General features: G+C 44.4%; 1 protein-coding gene across 1 annotated transcript in view; it reads right to left on the bottom strand.

The window, feature by feature from the left end:
* Positions 1 to 3,439: 3,439 nt before the first annotated feature.
* LOC138662130 (uncharacterized) overlaps positions 3,440 to 18,222 on the bottom strand; it is a 46,538-nt gene continuing 31,755 nt past the window's right edge. The window contains exons 7-9 of the mRNA XM_069747296.1: positions 6,790 to 6,859; positions 5,073 to 5,117; positions 3,440 to 3,917 (exon numbers count right to left, since the gene is read on the bottom strand). Coding sequence (XP_069603397.1) covers positions 5,107 to 5,117; positions 6,790 to 6,859 — 81 coding nt within the window. The 3' untranslated portion in view covers positions 3,440 to 3,917; positions 5,073 to 5,106. The remainder of the gene's footprint in view (positions 3,918 to 5,072; positions 5,118 to 6,789; positions 6,860 to 18,222) is intronic.

Here is an 18,222-nt window from a genome sequence, read left to right as displayed (position 1 = left end):
CAGCTAGGAGCAGGCTGCCTCCCACTGAGCGCAGATCCAGTAGCCGGAACACCGAGGGAGTAATAGAATCTACACTTTACTTCAGAGACCGGCAGGATAGTCGATTCCAAGTTGGCTGCCCGACCCAAGAACCTAAGCAGACAAGGTGGCAACGCGGAGGAGGGGCGACGCTAGGGTCCCTATAAAATAGCCTCAGGCCACCACCGTCATACGGGTTTGTCCTATCCATCTGGGGGACAGAGAGAAGAGTAACAAGAGTGAGAACCCTATGGGAGCTAATGCACGTAGGGACCCACTACGTTAGGCTACGTTCACATTTGCGTTGTGCAATGTTGCAAACAAAAACGCACGCGTCCTTTTTTGCAGAATTTTGGACGCAAAAAAAAAAAAATGCATCTTGCTGCGTCCTCCGAGTCCTCACGCTTGCGGCAAAAAAAACGCATGCATCGCAAAATGTTTGCATGTCCATGCGCCCCCATGTTAAATATAGGGGCGCATGCGTCGCCGCGGCTGCGCCCGACGCAGCCCGGCAGAACGCAAATGTGAACGTAGCCTTACTGTGCGCAAGGGGAAGGCTACTGATTTCCACCTGGATAGGGAGACTCGAATTGCCATCAGACCAGACGGACTCTGCCTACCCTGTCATCCGGCACCCTGGACTGTGGATGCTGAAACCTTCAGTAAAGGTAAAGAGACTGCACCCATTGTGTCCTCGTAATTTACCGCGCCTTGCACCATCCACACCTCTGGGAAGCCCTGGGTATATACTTCACCTGTGGGAAGGTATACCATCTAGCTGCCATTCCATCACCCTAGTGGACCCCCTAAGCAGCGTCGGTCACCCTGACCGAATACCACAGGTGGCGTCACGAACACTACCGTTATCTACAAACTCTACCCCCTTTTATTGGGCGCCCCTCATAGGGCCACCGTGACATCCCAGCTGAGGGAACTGAAGGACCCGGTACAGAGTACCCCATTGCCCTTACGTGGGGGCGATCCAGCAGCAAACGTAGGCTGATGGGTGCAGTAGTCCCATCAGCCGACGCCATGGTGTTGTATTTCATGTATACCTTTGGTCATAAGCTACTTACCTCCTCAGTGTTTGCTTGTTTTCAGTTTCTGTTTTGGGTGTTTACATCTCCATTTTTAATTATGTGTTCCAATAAAATTATTTACTTTTCTTATAATTTGTTTGGAGGACATCTTTACATGTTTTCCCTTACATAGGAGAGAAAAAAATTCTGAGTAGGAATGCAAAATGAGAAGTTGTAAGTACACAGTGCTATATGATGACTGCAAGATAATAAGAGGATAAAGGCTTTGATGGAAGTGTTCTTTAGATCAAGCTGGTCCACACATGTATCACCATGATATCTCAGTACTGTACAGACATCATCCTCATTGTCCAATGGAAACTCGCAATCTAAATTCAGTATCACCATCAGAACTTCTTTAGAGTTTAGGAGGAAACCCACACGAACTCCTTGCAGATATTGTCCTTTGGCAGAATTTGAACCCAGGACCCTAGCGCTACAAGACAGCTGTGCTAACCACTGAGCCATGGTGCTGTGCAATAATAGTACTGCTGAGTTGTCTGCATTACAACACCGTTTCTTCATGGGTATTGGGGCAGTGATTGTTGAAAATGCCCTCCCAGGGCCATGTGATAAAACCTCATGTGATGTCACATCCACTCGTGATTATCATAACACTTGTCCCCTGCAGCCTCCTGCTGTTGTCACTAGGGGGGCAGCAAAGCCCATCAGAGGCACCACTCACCTAGACAATGGCTGGCTCTTTTTTAACATATGTGCTTAGGATCTCTGTTACAAAATGGTGTTTAAAGAGGTTGTCAGATATTGTGGTGAAAATCTGCAGTTAATTTGACTGCAGACTTCTGACTCTTTACAGCATGCGCAACGCAAGCTGTCAGGATTATCTGGGTTTGCCGAAGATACCGAGTAGTCACGTGAATGCAAGTATGCAAATTGTATACTCCCAGCCACACCAACTAGATGTGCTCAGCGTTACTCAATTAACTTGTAAAGAGTGTGGCAGATCACAAAATGTATGTAAATCACATTCAGTCACATGACTGCCCTGGTCTTGGCAGAGACACTGGAGAATCATGAAAGCTTGTGGTGCATCCACTGCAAGGATTGAGAGGTCTGCAGGCACAAGATGACTACGTACTTCTCACCACGAGGTCAGAAAACCACTAACTCCAGGATCCAAATGGGGTTGTCAGTTATAAAGAATTCATGTGCATGACTAGAACCAACATCTTTTATAACTCCTCAAAGGATCAGAAATTTAAAGTTCTACATTTTAATTGCAAGTCATTAGCAGTTATTTACTTTGCTCACGTTGCGTTCGACGCAGCGTCAAAACGATGCATGCAGATGCAGGCACATGTCCTGCGTACCCAATGTTAAACATAGGCACGCAGGCGGTGCTGAATGGAAGAGTTGCGGCAGGGCCTAATGGAGGAAGTACGCAGCCCTCCGCAGCTCTGCCCTAAGCAAGTGTGAAGCCAGCCTAAGAGGATTGCAATACTTAAAAAGGGGTTGTCTACTATTAGGACAACCCCTTAAACTAAATGCTCAGCCCCGATAAAATAAAGCCTGCACTCACCTCCTGTGCTGGCTCTGTGCCGCTGTGTCAGCACTCGCTTTCCCCGGAGCTCCTGTGACATGTAACACCGGCGCCCAATCAGCCCTGGCATTACAGTCTCTGCGCCTTTGTACAAACTGAGCAGGAAGAGGAAGTCAGGGATCAGCTGCAGCCCGGACTGCCTCTTCATGTTCTGTTTATCCAAAGGTGGAGACCGTGACACCAGTGCTGATTGGGCACCGGGCATCATGTGTCATTCCACCGCAAAACAGCTCCAATACCACAAGTGCTGACAGCACAGGAATGGAGTCGGCACAAAAGGAGAGTGTAGGCTTCATCATTTTATTGGTGTTGAACATTTTGTTTAAGAATGGGGATGGGCAAGTAGTGGACAACCCTTTATTACTATTGCTCCACAAGGATAGAATGAGCAGTGGGGCTTTTTATAATAAATTATAATTGGAGACTATTTTCTGTTATGGATCTTTTCTCCTATCTAATGCATTTCCTCTTTGTTTCTTCCCATTTTATTTTGTTTAGGAGTAGGCAAATTGTCCAGTAATGTTTTCTTGGGGTCTTTTTATTTTACCATTTGTGCCACATTGTTTTACTAGTTATCTTTTTCGAAGCTTTAGCAGATTTGGACAATCCATTCCATTGTATACATCCTTACATATTAATTGCAATTTGGTTACTCCTTACCTTCAGCTTTTATTTCCCCCCATACTAGAATGGGTGAAAATAAAATTACTAGATCATACCGTAAGTTATATATTAAAAAAAAAAAAAAAAAAGTAAAAAAAATCTAGTACACTGAAAAATTAAATCAATGATTGCATTTATTTATTTTTTACATAGAATATAATAAAATAAATTACAATATTACAGAAACTGTGTACATATATAATGTTATGTGGATAACTATGGCTGGGCAGGAACTCATTGTGCATATAACGTAGCAGCTTTTGTCCCAATGGTTATTAGACAGCTTTGCAAATACAATTATGTAACAAGCTTGTGAGCACATGCAACCAAGTGTGCCTTCACATCGCGTGTATTAGTCCTGTCGGGTAGCAGACTACATCTGGGTGCCCTCCTCCAACAGGCATAGATGCCCAAAAATGATGCACGTCAGAGCGCATGTGGGGGGCGTTTGGACATCAGGACCTAAAAATGGGTGCCAGAAACGCAACGTGAAAGCATTCCCATCCTTCATCTAGAGCAGCGCTCTCATGCTTCCAAGCCTTCATATTATGGAGCAGCCACATGGGTCACTTCTAATTAAGTATGACATACTTGACCTAAAAGTAATAAGCAGCAATTATATTACAATACCAAACAACTTTGTGTACTAAATCCACAATATTTCAGTGCAGCATTAACTCAATCATGACTGGTAAATTTTCACTTTTTCCCCCTTTATCAAAAACCCATAACTAACATTAGAAGTCCCAGAGAGGGGTCATTTAACATTTCTACCTTCGGAGCTCGAAATTTCTGGGACTTCGTGTTAAGGCCCCATTCTGACATTGACCGTCTAGTAAGGTTTTGTGTACATGAGATTTTTTGTTCTAAGTTACATTAGGGTTTCGGTTTTTAAACAGAATTTCTCATATACAACAATACATTGCAATGGCTGGAAGCAGTTTTGCAGTGTTAACAGGAACAGCGCACAGTTGTCATCCACCTGTTGCCCGTGATTTTCAGAGAACTGTACCCTTTTCATTTTTAACTATGACGCAGATTTTCATTTTTTCTTTATTTTATTAAACGTAACATTCCTTTAGTTTAATTCCCATGCGGTCAAAATATATTGCAGTACTTTGTATAAATTTATATTTTTTTCATTTTTACCTACACATTTTATTATATTATTAATATTTATTTTTAAAGGTGAGCGGGGAATGAAGCTTTATTGTAGCAGAGTGGGGACCAGATCTGTGTTGGAGGGTATTTCTGGAGGTCTAATCTACAACCCCACTAACATCTCATAAGTTATTAGGTTCTTCGGCCACCGTTAGTTGTGTCCATTTCTGGAAAGGCTGGGTCCTTGAGAAAGTTGTTCCAGGTTAAGTCGATACCCAGCTTTACCAGGTACCTATACAAGCTCAAAAAAAAAAAAAAAAAAAAAAAAAAAAAAGATGTGCTGCGTAAAATGTAAAGAAAACTTAAATGCAATGAATTGAAAACCTCTTAAGATTCATCTTCTGATCGGTTTTTATTTTTATTTTTTTTTTTTCAAATGAAATGGAAAATTCTCATGTAGAAATTGATGGCAGCAACAACAGAAAAAGTGTAAGTGTGTAAATATATATATATATATATATATATATATATATATATATATATATATATATATATATATATATATATATATATAATGGAGGAATAGCAACACTCCAAAAAGTTCACACTATGTGAGCTCAATTTACATGTTAACAGACATGACATCTTACCATTGCTGATTAAAGGTTTAAAAATGTTCGCAATTTACATTGTGCCTGGAATAAAAAAAAATTATAATTAAAGTTTGTGATACATTTACTACAAGATGGATTTCATCAACCAAGTTGCCATTGTAATCAGTATAATGGCATGGCACAGACCCAACTGTCTGTAGGCTACTGTGCACAATCCTGACAACAGGTTTCCTTTAAGGTGCCAGGACAGCAGCAAGTGCCAAAAGTGTTTTAATTTTGGGAACTGCACCTCTCAATTAATTCATCTATGGCCACAGTGACCATTTTGTACAACATCTATGCCATGGTTTGCCTTTCCCTCCCTCTAATGGAGAATTGAGAATTTGCCATTTCAGTGCCCATACATTGTACCCCCATAGAGTGTAGTGCCCCATGTATTGTGCTTTTAGCAGGACCCAATAGCTCCTTGTACTATGGGGTTATCAGATGACCTGAGTGTGAAGGCAATTATCAGCACCCGTGATTACGATCTTGCAGGGCAAATAGTGTTTTAATCCCTTTGATGTAGCTGTTGTGATTGACAGCAGCATTTAAGGGGTTAATCGGCTGACTGGTTCAAAAGCCGGTCAGGGCCAATACCACAGGATGTTAGCTGTCATACAGCTGTCACCTGCAGTACTTTCACCCACTGGGGGGAGGTGGTGGGCAATCACACTTAATCCTCAGTGCCACTTTTTCACAGTACTGAGTATTAAGACCCCCTTCTTGACTTTTTGGGAATCATTAAGGGTGGTAAAAAAACTTTTGCTTAAGGGGGGGGGGGGGGGGGAAATTGTGAAAAATTCACCGTATATTTAATTTACAGCTGTCCAAGCATATGCTCAGAAGCAGCAGCGAGGAGAAACAGTAGGACCATCTGTGTCTCTGCCCTCCATAGGTTTCAGCAGGCAGCTGTAATCTGATCCCTCAGTCAGCATTCATGCCATCATGTTTTAAGCAAATTAGATTTTAGCTGCATTTCTGAATAAATGACAAGTTCAGTAAGTTGGGTGGGTGTGTGGGAGATGAGGCTCATAAGTGAAGAAAGAAGCATTTTCTCTGATGAGCTATTACGGGTCTTATATTTGCTTGTATTTTATGCAAAAGTACATTGAAACTGCAGTGACCATTTAACTTAAAGCATGTACATTTACCAAACAAGGCACAGCAAAGATTAGCCAGTTGGAGAAATTCCACCATTTTTAATGTTATTTTGGAACTTAAGGCTATGTGCACACATTCAGGATTTCTTGCAGAAATTTTCTGAGCAAAACCGGACATTTTCTGCAAGAAATCCGCATGCGTTTTTTTTTTGCGTGTTTTTCTTGCGTTTTTTTACCGGAGCTTCCCAATGCGTTAAATAGTGGGAAGAACACGAAAAATTCACAAAATTAATGAACATGCTGCGTTTTTTTTTACCGCAATGCGTTTTTTACGTGGAAAAAAACAGCATGTGCACAGAAATTGCGGAATGCATTCTAAAATGATGGGATGCATAATGTATGCGTTTTTATAGCGAAAAACGCAAAAAATCCGCAACGTGCACACAGCCTTAGACTTACAGTTTTGTGCAATTAGAGGTGCAATCTTTTTTTGGGGCAGAATATTTTCTCCCATGTCTGCCTATTATGGACCCAGTATTTTACATGCAGTGTATTTTCTAGCTTCTTTGCTTTATTGATTCACAATGACTGAAAATATAAAACGCACTCACCAAAACGGTTTTTAAGGTCTTCAATCTCTTGCAGAAGCTTCTGATGCCTCTCATGACAGCACTTACATATCTAAGTAAATATATATACATTTTACATATTAATGCAGTGTTAAAAGTCATCTTCTATTATAATAGGCCATAGGGCTTCTCATTTTAGTCTGAGAAAACCAGCTACCATGAAGGTCACCAGCATCTCCTCAGATTTAATCCAACACAAGGAAGAAAGTTCATTGTATTGACTAAAACCTTTAGTCAACATATACTCAAGTATAAGCCGACCAGAGTCTAAAACCAAGACCCCTAATTTTGCCACAAAAAAAAAAAACCACTGGGAAAACATAATGACTCAAGTATAAGCCTTGGGTGGAAAAATGCAGCAGCTACTGGTAAATGTCAAAAATGAAGATAAATACCAAAAAAAGTAAAAATTGAGACATCAGTAGGTTAAGCGTTTTTGAATATCCATATTGAATCAGGAGCCCCATATAATGCTCCATACAGTTCAATGGGCCCCATAAGATTCTCCATATTAAAATATGCCCCATATAATGCTGCACAAATGTTGATTATGGCCCCAAAAGATGCTCCATACAGACATTTGCTCCATATAATGCTCAATAGACATTTGCCCCGTATAATGCTCCACAAATGCTGATTATGGCCCCATAAGATGCTCCAGACAGACATTTGCCCCATATGCTGTTGCTGCGATTAAAATAAAATAAATAATATGACATACTCACCTCTCAGCCGGCCCCCCCCCCCCCGACACTTGCTATATTCACCTGCTCTGCGTTCCACTGCCGTCGCCGCTGTGTCTTCCCAGTCCTCTACACTGACTGTTCAGGCAGAGCGCGGCGCGCACACTAATCGTGTCACCGCGCCCTCTGACCCGAGCGTCACTGCAGAGGACAGGGAAGACGGTGAATATCGCACACTGCGTTATACTCACCTGCTCCTGGCGCCGTGTTCCTGGTTCTCCGGCAGCTTCTTCCTGTAGTGAGCAGTCACATTGTACTGCTCATTACAGTAATGAATATGCGGCTCCACCCCTATGGGAGTGGAGTGGGGTCCATATTCATTACTGTAATGAGCGGTACCATGTGACCGCTCACTACAGGAAGAAGCTGCCGGCGCCGGGTGAACCAGGGACACCGCACCAGGAGCAGGTGAGTATTATTACACAGCTGCCGCTTCCCCTCCCCTGCCGACCCCTGGGTATGACTCGAGTATAAGCCAAGAGGGGCAATTTCAGCCTTAAAAATGGGCTGAAATTCTCAGCTTATATGGTATACAAAAGTGTTAGAAAAGTATAGGTGGAATGTCAAGCATTCTTGACGCTATGCCCAAGCCACATTACCAAAATAAAAAATCATAACTTGTTCTTTAACCCCTTAACCCCCAAGGGTGGTTTGCATGTTAATGACCGGGCCAATTTTTACAATTCTGACCACTGTCCCTTTATGAGGTGTTAACTCTGGACCGCTTCAACGGATCCTGATGATTTGGACACTTTTCTCGTGACATTGTACTTCATGACAGTGGTAACATTTCTTTGATATTACTTGCATTTGTAAAAAAAAATTGGCAAAAATTTTAAACATTTTGCAATTTTCAAGTTTGAATTTTTATACCCTTAAATCACAGCTATGTCAGACAAAACACTTAAGTAACATTTCCCACATGTCTACTTTACATCAGTACAACTTTAGAACCCAAATATTTTTTTTGTTAGGGAGTTATAAGGGTTAAAAGTTGACCAGCAATTTCTCATTTTTACAACACTTTATTTTTTTTATTTTTATTTTTTTAGGGACCACAACACATTTGAGGTCACTTTGAGGGGTCTATATGATAGAAAATACCCAAATGTGACACCATTCTAAAAACTGCACCCCTCAAGGTGCTCAAAACCACATTCAAGAAGTTTATTAACCCTTCAGGCGTTTCATGGCCATTTTTGGAATGTTTAAAAAAAAAAAAAAGGGAACATTATAATAATAATTTTTATTTATATAGCGCCAACATATTCCGCAGCGCTTTACAAATTATAGAGGGGACTTGTACAGACAATAGACATTACAGCATAACAGAAATACAGTTCAAAACAGATACCAGGAGGAATGAGGGCCCTGCTCGCAAGCTTAGAAACTATGGGGAAAAGGGGAGACACGAGAGGTGGATGGTAACAATTGCTTTAGTTATTCGGACCAGCTATAGTGTAAGGCTCAGGTGTTCATGTAAAGCTGCATGAACCAGTATGTAGCAGTACAGACACAGAGGGCTAATACTGCATAAAGTGTATGAGAACATGATGCGAGGAACCTTTTTTTTTTATTATAAATAGGCCACACAGGGATCGTTACGTTAATGCATTGAGGCGGTAGGCCAGTCTGAACAAATGAGTTTTTAGGGTACGCTTAAAACTGTGGGGATTGGGGATTAATCGTATTAACCTAGGTAGTGCATTCCAAAGAATCGGCGCAGCACGTGTAAAGTCTTGGAGACGGGAGTGGGAGGTTCTGATTATTGAGGATGCTAACCTGAGGTCATTAGCGGAGCGGAGGGCACGGGTAGGGTGGTAGACTGATATCAGGGAGGAGATGTAGGGTGGTGCTGAGCCATGGAGTGCTTTGTGGATGAGGGTAGTAGTTTTGTACTGGATTCTGGAGTGGATGGGTAGCCAGTGTAATGACTGGCACAGGGTAGAGGCATCGGTGTAACGGTTGGTGAGGAATATGATCCTGGCTGCAGCATTCAGGACAGATTGGAGCGGGGAGAGTTTTGTAAGAGGGAGGCCGATTAGTAGAGAGTTACAATAGTCCAGACGAGAATGAATAAGCGAAACAGTAAGAGTTTTTGCAGAGTCGAAAGTAAGAAAAGGGCGAATTCTAGAAATGTTTTTGAGATGCAGGTAAGAAGAGCGAGCCAGTGATCGGATGTAGGGGGTGAATGAAAGGTCAGAATCAAGGATGACCCCAAGGCAGCGGGCATGTTGCTTTGGAGTAATGGTGGAACCGCACACGGAGATGGCAATGTCAGGCAAAGGTAGGTTAGTAGAGGGAGAGAACACGAGGAGTTCAGTTTTTGACAGGTTTAGTCATTAACATTAACTATTTTTCACAAAAAATGTACTTCAGCTTCAATTGTTTTTTTTTTCTACCAAGGGTAACAGGAGAAACTGGACCCCAAAAGTTGCTGTCCAATTTGTCTTGAGTATGCTTATACTGGGAGAGCTCGGAAAGGAAGGAGCACAGTTTTACTTTTTCAACGCAGAATTGGCTGGAATTGAGATCGGATGCCATGTTGTGTTTTGAGAGCCCCTGATGTGCCTAAACAGTGGAAACCCCCCATTCCCCCAATTCTAACTGAAACCCTAACCCAAACACCCCCCTAACCCCAACCATAACCCTAACCCCAACGGGAAAATGAAAATACATTTTTTTTTTTTATTTTTTTTTTATTATTTTTCCCTAACTAAGGGGGTGATGAAGGGGGATGGGGGGTTGATTTACTTTTATAGCAGGTTTTTTAGCGGATTTTTAGGATTGGCAGGTGTCACACACTAAAGACGCTTTTTATTGCAAAAAATATAGTTCTTACCGATGACGGTATTTCTCTGAGCCCATGACGGCACCACGGAGAGAGGGGATCTGCCCACCAAGGACAGGAAACCTACAGATAAAGGCGGTACCTCTCTCCCACATCAGTTGTTTACTAGAGCAAGTTGGGAGCTTAAAGAATAGAATCTAAGATTATCATTACTTGAAGTCTTAATCAAGATTATTATTATTATTATTATTATTATTATTTATTATTATAGCGCCATTTATTCCATGGCGCTTTACATGTGAGGAGGGGTATACATAATAAAACAAGTACAATAATCTTGAAAAATACAAGTCACAACTGGTACAGGAGGAGAGAGGACCCTGCCCGCGAGGGCTCACAATCTACAAGGGATGGGTGAGGATACAGTAGGTGAGGGTAGAGCTGGCCGTGCAGCGGTTTGGTCAATCGGTGGTTACTGCAGGTTGTAGGCTTGTCGGAAGAGGTGGGTCTTCAGGTTCTTTTTGAAGGTTTCGATGGTAGGCGAGAGTCTGATATGTTGTGGTAGAGCATTCCAGAGTAGGGGGGATGCACGAGAGAAATCTTGTATGCGATTGTGGGAAGAGGAGATAATAGGGGAGTAGAGAAGGAGATCTTGTGAGGATCGGAGGTTGCGTGCAGGAAAGTACCGGGAGACGAGGTCACAGATGTATGGAGGAGACAGGTTGTGGATGGCTTTATATGTCATGGTTAGGCTTTTGTACTGGAGTCTCTGTGTGATGGGGAGCCAGTGCAGGGATTGACAGAGGGGAGAGGCCGGGGAATAGCGGGGGGACAGGTGGATTAGTCGGGCAGCAGAGTTTAGAATAGATTGGAGGGGTGCAAGAGTGTTAGAGGGTAGGCCACAGAGCAGGAGGTTACAGTAGTCAAGGCGGGAGATGATGAGGGCATGGACTAGGGTTTTTGCAGATTCTTGGTTTAGGAATGTGCGGATCCGTGAAATATTTTTGAGTTGGAGGCGGCAGGAAGTGGAAAGGGTTTGGATATGTGGTTTAAAGGAGAGATCAGTGTCAAGGATTACCCCAAGACAGCGGGCTTGTGGGACTGGGGAGAGTGGGCAGCCGTTTACTGTAATGGATAGGTTCGTTGGGGAGATCGCGTGAGATGGGGGAAAGATGATGAATTCTGTTTTGTCCATGTTAAGTTTTAGAAATCTAGTGGAGAAGAAGGATGAAATAGCAGACAGACATTGAGGGATTCTGGTTAGTAGGGAGGTGATATCTGGTCCAGAGATGTAGATCTGTGTGTCGTCAGCATAGAGATGATACTGAAAGCCGTGAGATTCTATGAGCTGTCCCAGGCCAAAGGTGTAGATGGAGAAGAGCAGGGGTCCTAGAACTGAACCTTGCGGGACTCCGACAGATAGGGGGCGAGGTGAGGAGGTGGTGTGTGAGTGGGAGACGCTGAATGTACGGTCAGTTAGGTATGATGAGATCCAGGATAGGGCCAATTCTGTGATGCCAAGGGATGAGAGGGTCTGCAGCAGCAGGGAATGGTCCACTGTGTCAAAGGCAGAGGACAGGTCCAGAAGGAGGAGGACAGAGTAGTGTCGCTTGCTCTTGGCGGTTAATAGGTCATTGGTGACCTTAGTTAGGGCAGTTTCAGTGGAGTGGTGTGACCGGAAGCCTGATTGAAAGCAGTCGAAGAAGGAGCAGGAAGATAGATGGGAGGACAGTTCAGTATGGACATGTTGTTCCAGTAGTTTTGAGGCAAAGGGGAGAAGTGATATAGGGTGATAGCTAGATACAGAGGATGGGTCAAGAGAGGGCTTTTTGAGGATAGGTGTGATTGTGGCATGTTTAAAGCTTGAGGGGAAAATGCCAGTTGTTAGTGATAGGTTAAAGAGATGGGTTAGGGTTGGGATGAAGACTGTGGTGAGGTTTGGGATGAAGTGGGATGGGAGTGGGTCAAGTGCACAGGTGGTGAGATGCGATCTTGAGAGTAGAGTGGAGAGTCCGTCTTCTGTAATGGTGGAGAAGTTGGTTTTGGAGGTGGAGGGCTGGGTAGTTGGGAGGAAGGGTTCTGGGGGTTGTTTACTAAAATTGTCTCTGATGTTCTCAATTTTCTGCTTGAAAAATGAGGCGAAGTCTTCAGCTGAGATGAGTGGGGAGGGAGGAGGTGCTGGGGGACGGAGGAGAGAGTTGAAGGTGTTGAATAACTGTTTGGGGTTGTGAGACAGGGAGGATATGAGAGATGAGAAGTAGGTTTGTTTTGCTGTGGCGAGCATGGTTTTGAAAGCAGTGAGGGACTGTTTGAATGCGATGAAGTGCTCGATGGAGTGGGATCTTTTCCAATACCACGTGGCTATTTAGGTATTTAGCATAGATATTATATTAATGTGCACACCCATATGTGAAGGGAGGGAATGTACAGGTGCTGTCATGGGCTCAGAGAAATACAGTTATCGCTAAGAACTATATTTCTCTGACGCCTATGACGGCTCCACGAGAGAATTGCAGAGATTGTATATTTAGGGAGGGACCACCGCTTCCAGAACCCTTTTACCGAAGGTAAGGTCTGAAGAGGAGATGAGGTCCAATCTATAGTGCCTATAGACTATAGATGGTGAAGACCAGGTAGCAGCTCTACATATCTGATCGATTGAAGCTCCGGCCTTCTCTGCCCAAGAGGTTGCTACTGCTCTCGTTGAGTGCGCTTTGATATTTCCCAGGACGGGTACCCCACTAGATGAGTATGACAGGCTGATGGCGTCTGTGATCCATCTTGCCAGAGTGCCCTTGGAGGCTTTCTTCCCCTTTCAGGGACCCTGAAAGCACACAGAGCCAGGATATCATCCCTACTCTCTCTGGTGGCTTCTATGTAATGCATCAGGCATCTCCTAACATCCAATGTGTTTAAGGACTCTTCCTCCTTGTTTTTGGGGTTAGGGCAAAAGGAGGGGAGAGATCTCTTGTGTCCTATGAAATCAGGATGCTACTTTTCGGAGGTAGGCTGGGTCTGTTTTAAGAACAACCCTATCATCCAGGAATTGAGTAAAAGGGGGTTAGCAGATAGAGCCTGTATGTTGCTGACTCTACGCGCAGAAGTAAGAGTGACAAACAGATGTTTTGAGGGATAAAATTGTTAATGGGGCATCCGCCAATGGTTCATATGGAGGTTTAGTAAGGGCTTTCAGGACTAAATTTAAATCCCACTGAGGGGTGTGTCGCACAGGAAGAGGTCTTGATCTTCTGGTTGCTCTGATGAACCTTGAAACCCACCGATTTCCTGCCAAATCATAGTTGAATAAAGCCCCCCAACGCTGCTACATGGACGTTTAAGGTACTTGTGGCCAGACCAATTTCTAACCCTTTTTGTAGGAATTCTAGTATGGCATTAAGAGGGACTCCCTCACCTATTTTGGCACCTGAGGATGATGGGAATTTTTTTTCCATATTTTCCCGTACTGTCTGGTCGTAATTGTTTTCCTACTTTGTAGAAGGGTAGATACCAGCAGGGTCGGACTGGGGCACCGGAGAATCCTCCGATGGGCCCTGCCCCCAGCCTCCTTCATTTGTGCCTGCCCTGCATGCTCATAGCTGCGCCGAGCAGTGAGCACTTTATTATATAGCTGGCATCGGCTGGCAGACTGCACAGGTGATGGGAAGTGCAGGCGCAGCTCCTTCACATCACCTGCTGCCATTACTCTGCCAGGAGAGCTGTGTGTGTGCCGACCCTCACTTCAGCCAGCACAGGCAGAGGAACAGCTGACAGACCGATTATGAGAGGAGACACACAGCTGACCGGCCGCAGTCACCCGTTTCCTGTGCTCTGTCCCTCTGCTCCTCTTCAACAAAGCCCTGGACAGCAGTGTGAACACTGATTGGCTGCAATTCAGCCAATCGTTAGATTTGTGTGACCTCACAGCACAGCTCAGGCAAGGAGCTGTGCTGTGATTGGTCAGCTGCCCTGCCCAAGCAGCACACAGCACGGTCAATTTGTACAGAGGAGCTGAGGGATGGCTGCAGTCAGTGTGACTAAGTACATAACTATATGATGCCGGCACCCTGAGTAGATCTCCGGCCAGAGGCAGTTAGGGGAGGGGGTCCCATGCATCCTAAAGGTGACACAGGGGAGGGGGCCCTAGTGATATTCTAATTTTATTGTGGGCCCCCTCCCCTATTGTATCAACCACCTCTATTTTACTGTGGCTCCCCTTTCCCCTCTCTGAGCAGGTCCATAGGAAATTAGAGGTGAAATAGTGGGGGGAGGGGGCCCACAGAATATTGGGTGACAGTAGGTGAGGGGCCCACAGGAAAATACAGGTGAAACAGTGGGCCCACAGCATATTGGTGACATATATAAGCTGGAGAAAAAGGAGCATGCGATATAATTTAAATTTCATAAACAAGTGTCTTTATTAGTACAAAAGATGCTAAAAATAGTAAAACATTTCAATGGTAGGTGTAACCCAGTCAAGCACAGGAGAGATTCCCCCCCCCTCCCCCCTGTTACCCCAAGCTGACAGCCGGCACAGAGAAGCTGCAGCGCGCCGGCTCCCGGAGATCAATTGTACTCGCAGACATCTACCAGCTGCGAGTACAATTGAGGCTCTGACCGCTGGGTCAGAGCGACGCCAGCAGCGTGATCAAGTCATGTGATCACGCTGCTGACGTCACTATCCGGCGCGCAGGAGAAAGAAGAGACTTGGTGGTAAGTGCTCCTGTGCTGTGGAGCTGAAGACACCGAAGATTCAGCGTGGGGGGGGGGGGGGGGGGGGGGGGGGGGTCAGGATTTAATCAGTGTGTTGGGGGGGGGGTGTGGGGATTTATCCAGTGTGTGTGTGGGGATTTATTCAGTGTGTACGTGGGAGGGGGCTGGAATTTATTTAGCATGTGTGGGGCAGGGTGCATTTATTCTGTGGAAGGGGAGTGGATATATTCTGTGGGGGTGAGTGGGGAGATGGGGGTGGACACAGTAGCGAGGGGAAAAATGTGTACTGACAGTATTGGGAGGAACGGTGATGGGATGTGTGAGGACAGTATGGGGAGTCGGGGGAACGTGTGAGGGGGGAAATGTGTGAGGAGGAAATATGGAGAGAGCAAAGGGGTATGTTAGGGGGGGGGGGGGATGTACATGAGGCTATTAGAAATGTGTGCAGACAGTATGGGGGGATGAAAGTGTGAGTGGATACAGAATAGATACTGAGTAGTGTGAGGGTAACAGCCAGGAGGAGACAGTATGCCAAGCAGGAGGAGTGTAATGAAGGGGCACAGTAGAGAGACTGGGCTCTCTATGAGGGACACAGTATGAGAAGGCAGCGTGAAGTATGGAAAAGAGAGAGAGGGTAGTGTGGATGGCATGTACCATAAGAGGGACAGTGAGGGTCATATGTGCTGGGAATAAAGTGAGGGGCAATTATTTACTCAGGGGCTCAGCCTAGGGCAGATATTGTTATTCCGGAGCATTATAATAACACTGCTATCTTTAAGGGTGTTGTGTCAGGATGTGCTGCAGAAGACAGGAGAAGATGGAAGTCTGCAGAAACGAGCTCTGCCGGTGGATGAGAAGAGTCATCATGGCATCTGGACAAGGTGAAGATGAAAAGAAAGAGGCGACTCCACAAACAACGTCATCTATCAGGTACCTGGATGTAAATGTGTTTTTTTTGTGATACTAATTCTCATATTTTTATTTATGTTAGGAACATTAAAGGGGATGTCCAAGGTTGTGATGAGTCTGCAGTCGTACTATGTGACTGCAGACTTCTGAATTCTCACAGTGCGCACTGCTATCATAATTCTCTGATGTTGGTGATTTACATACATGCGGTCACGTGCTGACTAGACATGTGTGGCCTCATTCAATGAAAATGAATTGACTGAGGCCGGACACGTCTAGTTAGAATGTGGCCAGAAGTATCCAAATCACATACTTGTGCTGTCATGACCGTCCACTCTGGCCACCGGCAAGGGAGAATCCTAAAAGTGAGCAGTGCTTGCGCTGTGAGAATTCAGAAGCCTGCAGTCACATTGACTGCAGACTCATCTCAAACCTGGACGCACCATTTTGTACCATTTTGGTTGGTGGTGTGCCCCGGGATTTTTTAAGTATAAAAAGTGTGCTGCGGCTCAAAAAAGGTTGAAAATCACTGCTCTAAGGGGGCTAACTACCAGTGAAAGGTTAAAAAAAAAAAAAAGAAAAAAAAAAAATTCCTAAAAGTTCAAATCACCCCTTTTTATTCCACTGAAAAAAAAAAAAAATAAAAAAACTAAAATAAACAGAAAACTCCTCAAGAACCCCAAATGTCCTTTTTTCTCTCTGTTCGCCACAATTGCACAAAAAGAGCTATAACAAGTCATTAAAATCACATCTATCCCAAAATCGTACTAAAAAACAATGTCTCGCCCCCAACAAAAAGCTTCCCTGTGTGTAATAAAATACGCAACAGTCGCCGTCTTCTTCCGCTGTGTCATTGCTTGTGTCTTCATTGCAGTGGAATATGCCAACCGGTATTTTACTACACACACTGGACCTACATTACTGTTCTCATGTTTGATGTAGTTTATAGAGGATGTGTCCTCTGTGGTGTAGTATATAGAGGACCTGTCAGCTCTCATGTGTAGTGTATAGAGGATCTGTCAGCTCTCCCGTGTGGTGTAGTATACAGAGGATCTGTCAGCTCTCGTGTGTGGTGTGGTATATAGGATCTATCCTGTGTGGTATTTTTAAACTGCATAGTGGGCCCCAAGAATAATTTTTCTCTGGTGGACCCAAAGTACTCCAGTCCGACGCTGGATATCAGCCCCGGAGAAAACCTCATTTTCTAATAGCTCCCTCTCAAATGCCAGGCTGTCAAGTGTAAACTTGCAACCTGTCGATGTTGAACTGGACCCTGGGAGGGGAGGTTTGGGAGGTCCGGGAGTACCCAGCGATCGGAGATCGACATCCTCATCATCCAAGCAAACCATGCCCTCTTCGGCCAGAACGGAGCTATTAAAATTACATGAGCTCTGTCCTCCCGAATCTTCCTCAGAACTGCTAGAATTAGAGCAATTGGGGGAAAGGCATATGCTAGTTGATGGTGCCAAGGAATCAGAAATGCATCTAGTGATACGGGGCTCCCTAATTGTGTTATGGAGCAACAGGTGTCTACCTTTTTGTTTACATGAACAAGGATAATGGTGTGCACTCTGGTCAAGGACACGGAGGTGCTGGTAAAACAGACCGTGTGGTCAAGTCAATAGTAGAAAAAAAAATACCGCACACTCGAAACTGGTATGATGCAAAAAGGTATATGCCAGATTTATTCAAGAAAACAAGTCAATTGCCACTGATAACTCGTAGATAGAAACCCGACGTTTCGACCCTCCCGGGTCTTATTCATGGGCTTACTTAACTCTTGATACACAGACATAGGAGTGGCAGTGATAGAAGGCAAGACAATGGTCCTTTTAAGGCATAACTTTATAGTGGGTCCAATAATTACTCCTGTGGTATAGGTAGAGGGGTCCTGTTTAGGGTGAGCCGCAGCATCCCGCGCCCCCAGCTGTGCTGTCCTGGATTGGAGCACATCCAGACATCCTCCAATACGCCCCCCAGAGGAAGATGATGATGAGGAAGAATTAGATGTATCCGAATCCACCTCTAAGCTATCCGTATCACTGGACTCAGGAGTTGGGGGGGGGGGGATCTCTGCCTAGTCTTTCTTCGCTTTTTACCTGCCTTTAGGGCACATATATATATATATATATATATACAGTGGGGCAAAAAAGTATTTAGTCAGTCAGCAATAGTGCAAGTTCCACCACTTAAAAAGATGAGAGGCGTCTGTAATTTACATCATAGGTAGACCTCAACTATGGGAGACAAACTGAGAAAATA

The sequence above is a fragment of the Ranitomeya imitator genome, chromosome 2, assembly GCF_032444005.1.
Source record: "Ranitomeya imitator isolate aRanImi1 chromosome 2, aRanImi1.pri, whole genome shotgun sequence".
Lineage (NCBI taxonomy): Eukaryota > Metazoa > Chordata > Amphibia > Anura > Dendrobatidae > Ranitomeya > Ranitomeya imitator.
Note: the sequence above shows the minus strand (reverse complement) of the source record. Positions and strands in the feature narration are given on the sequence as shown.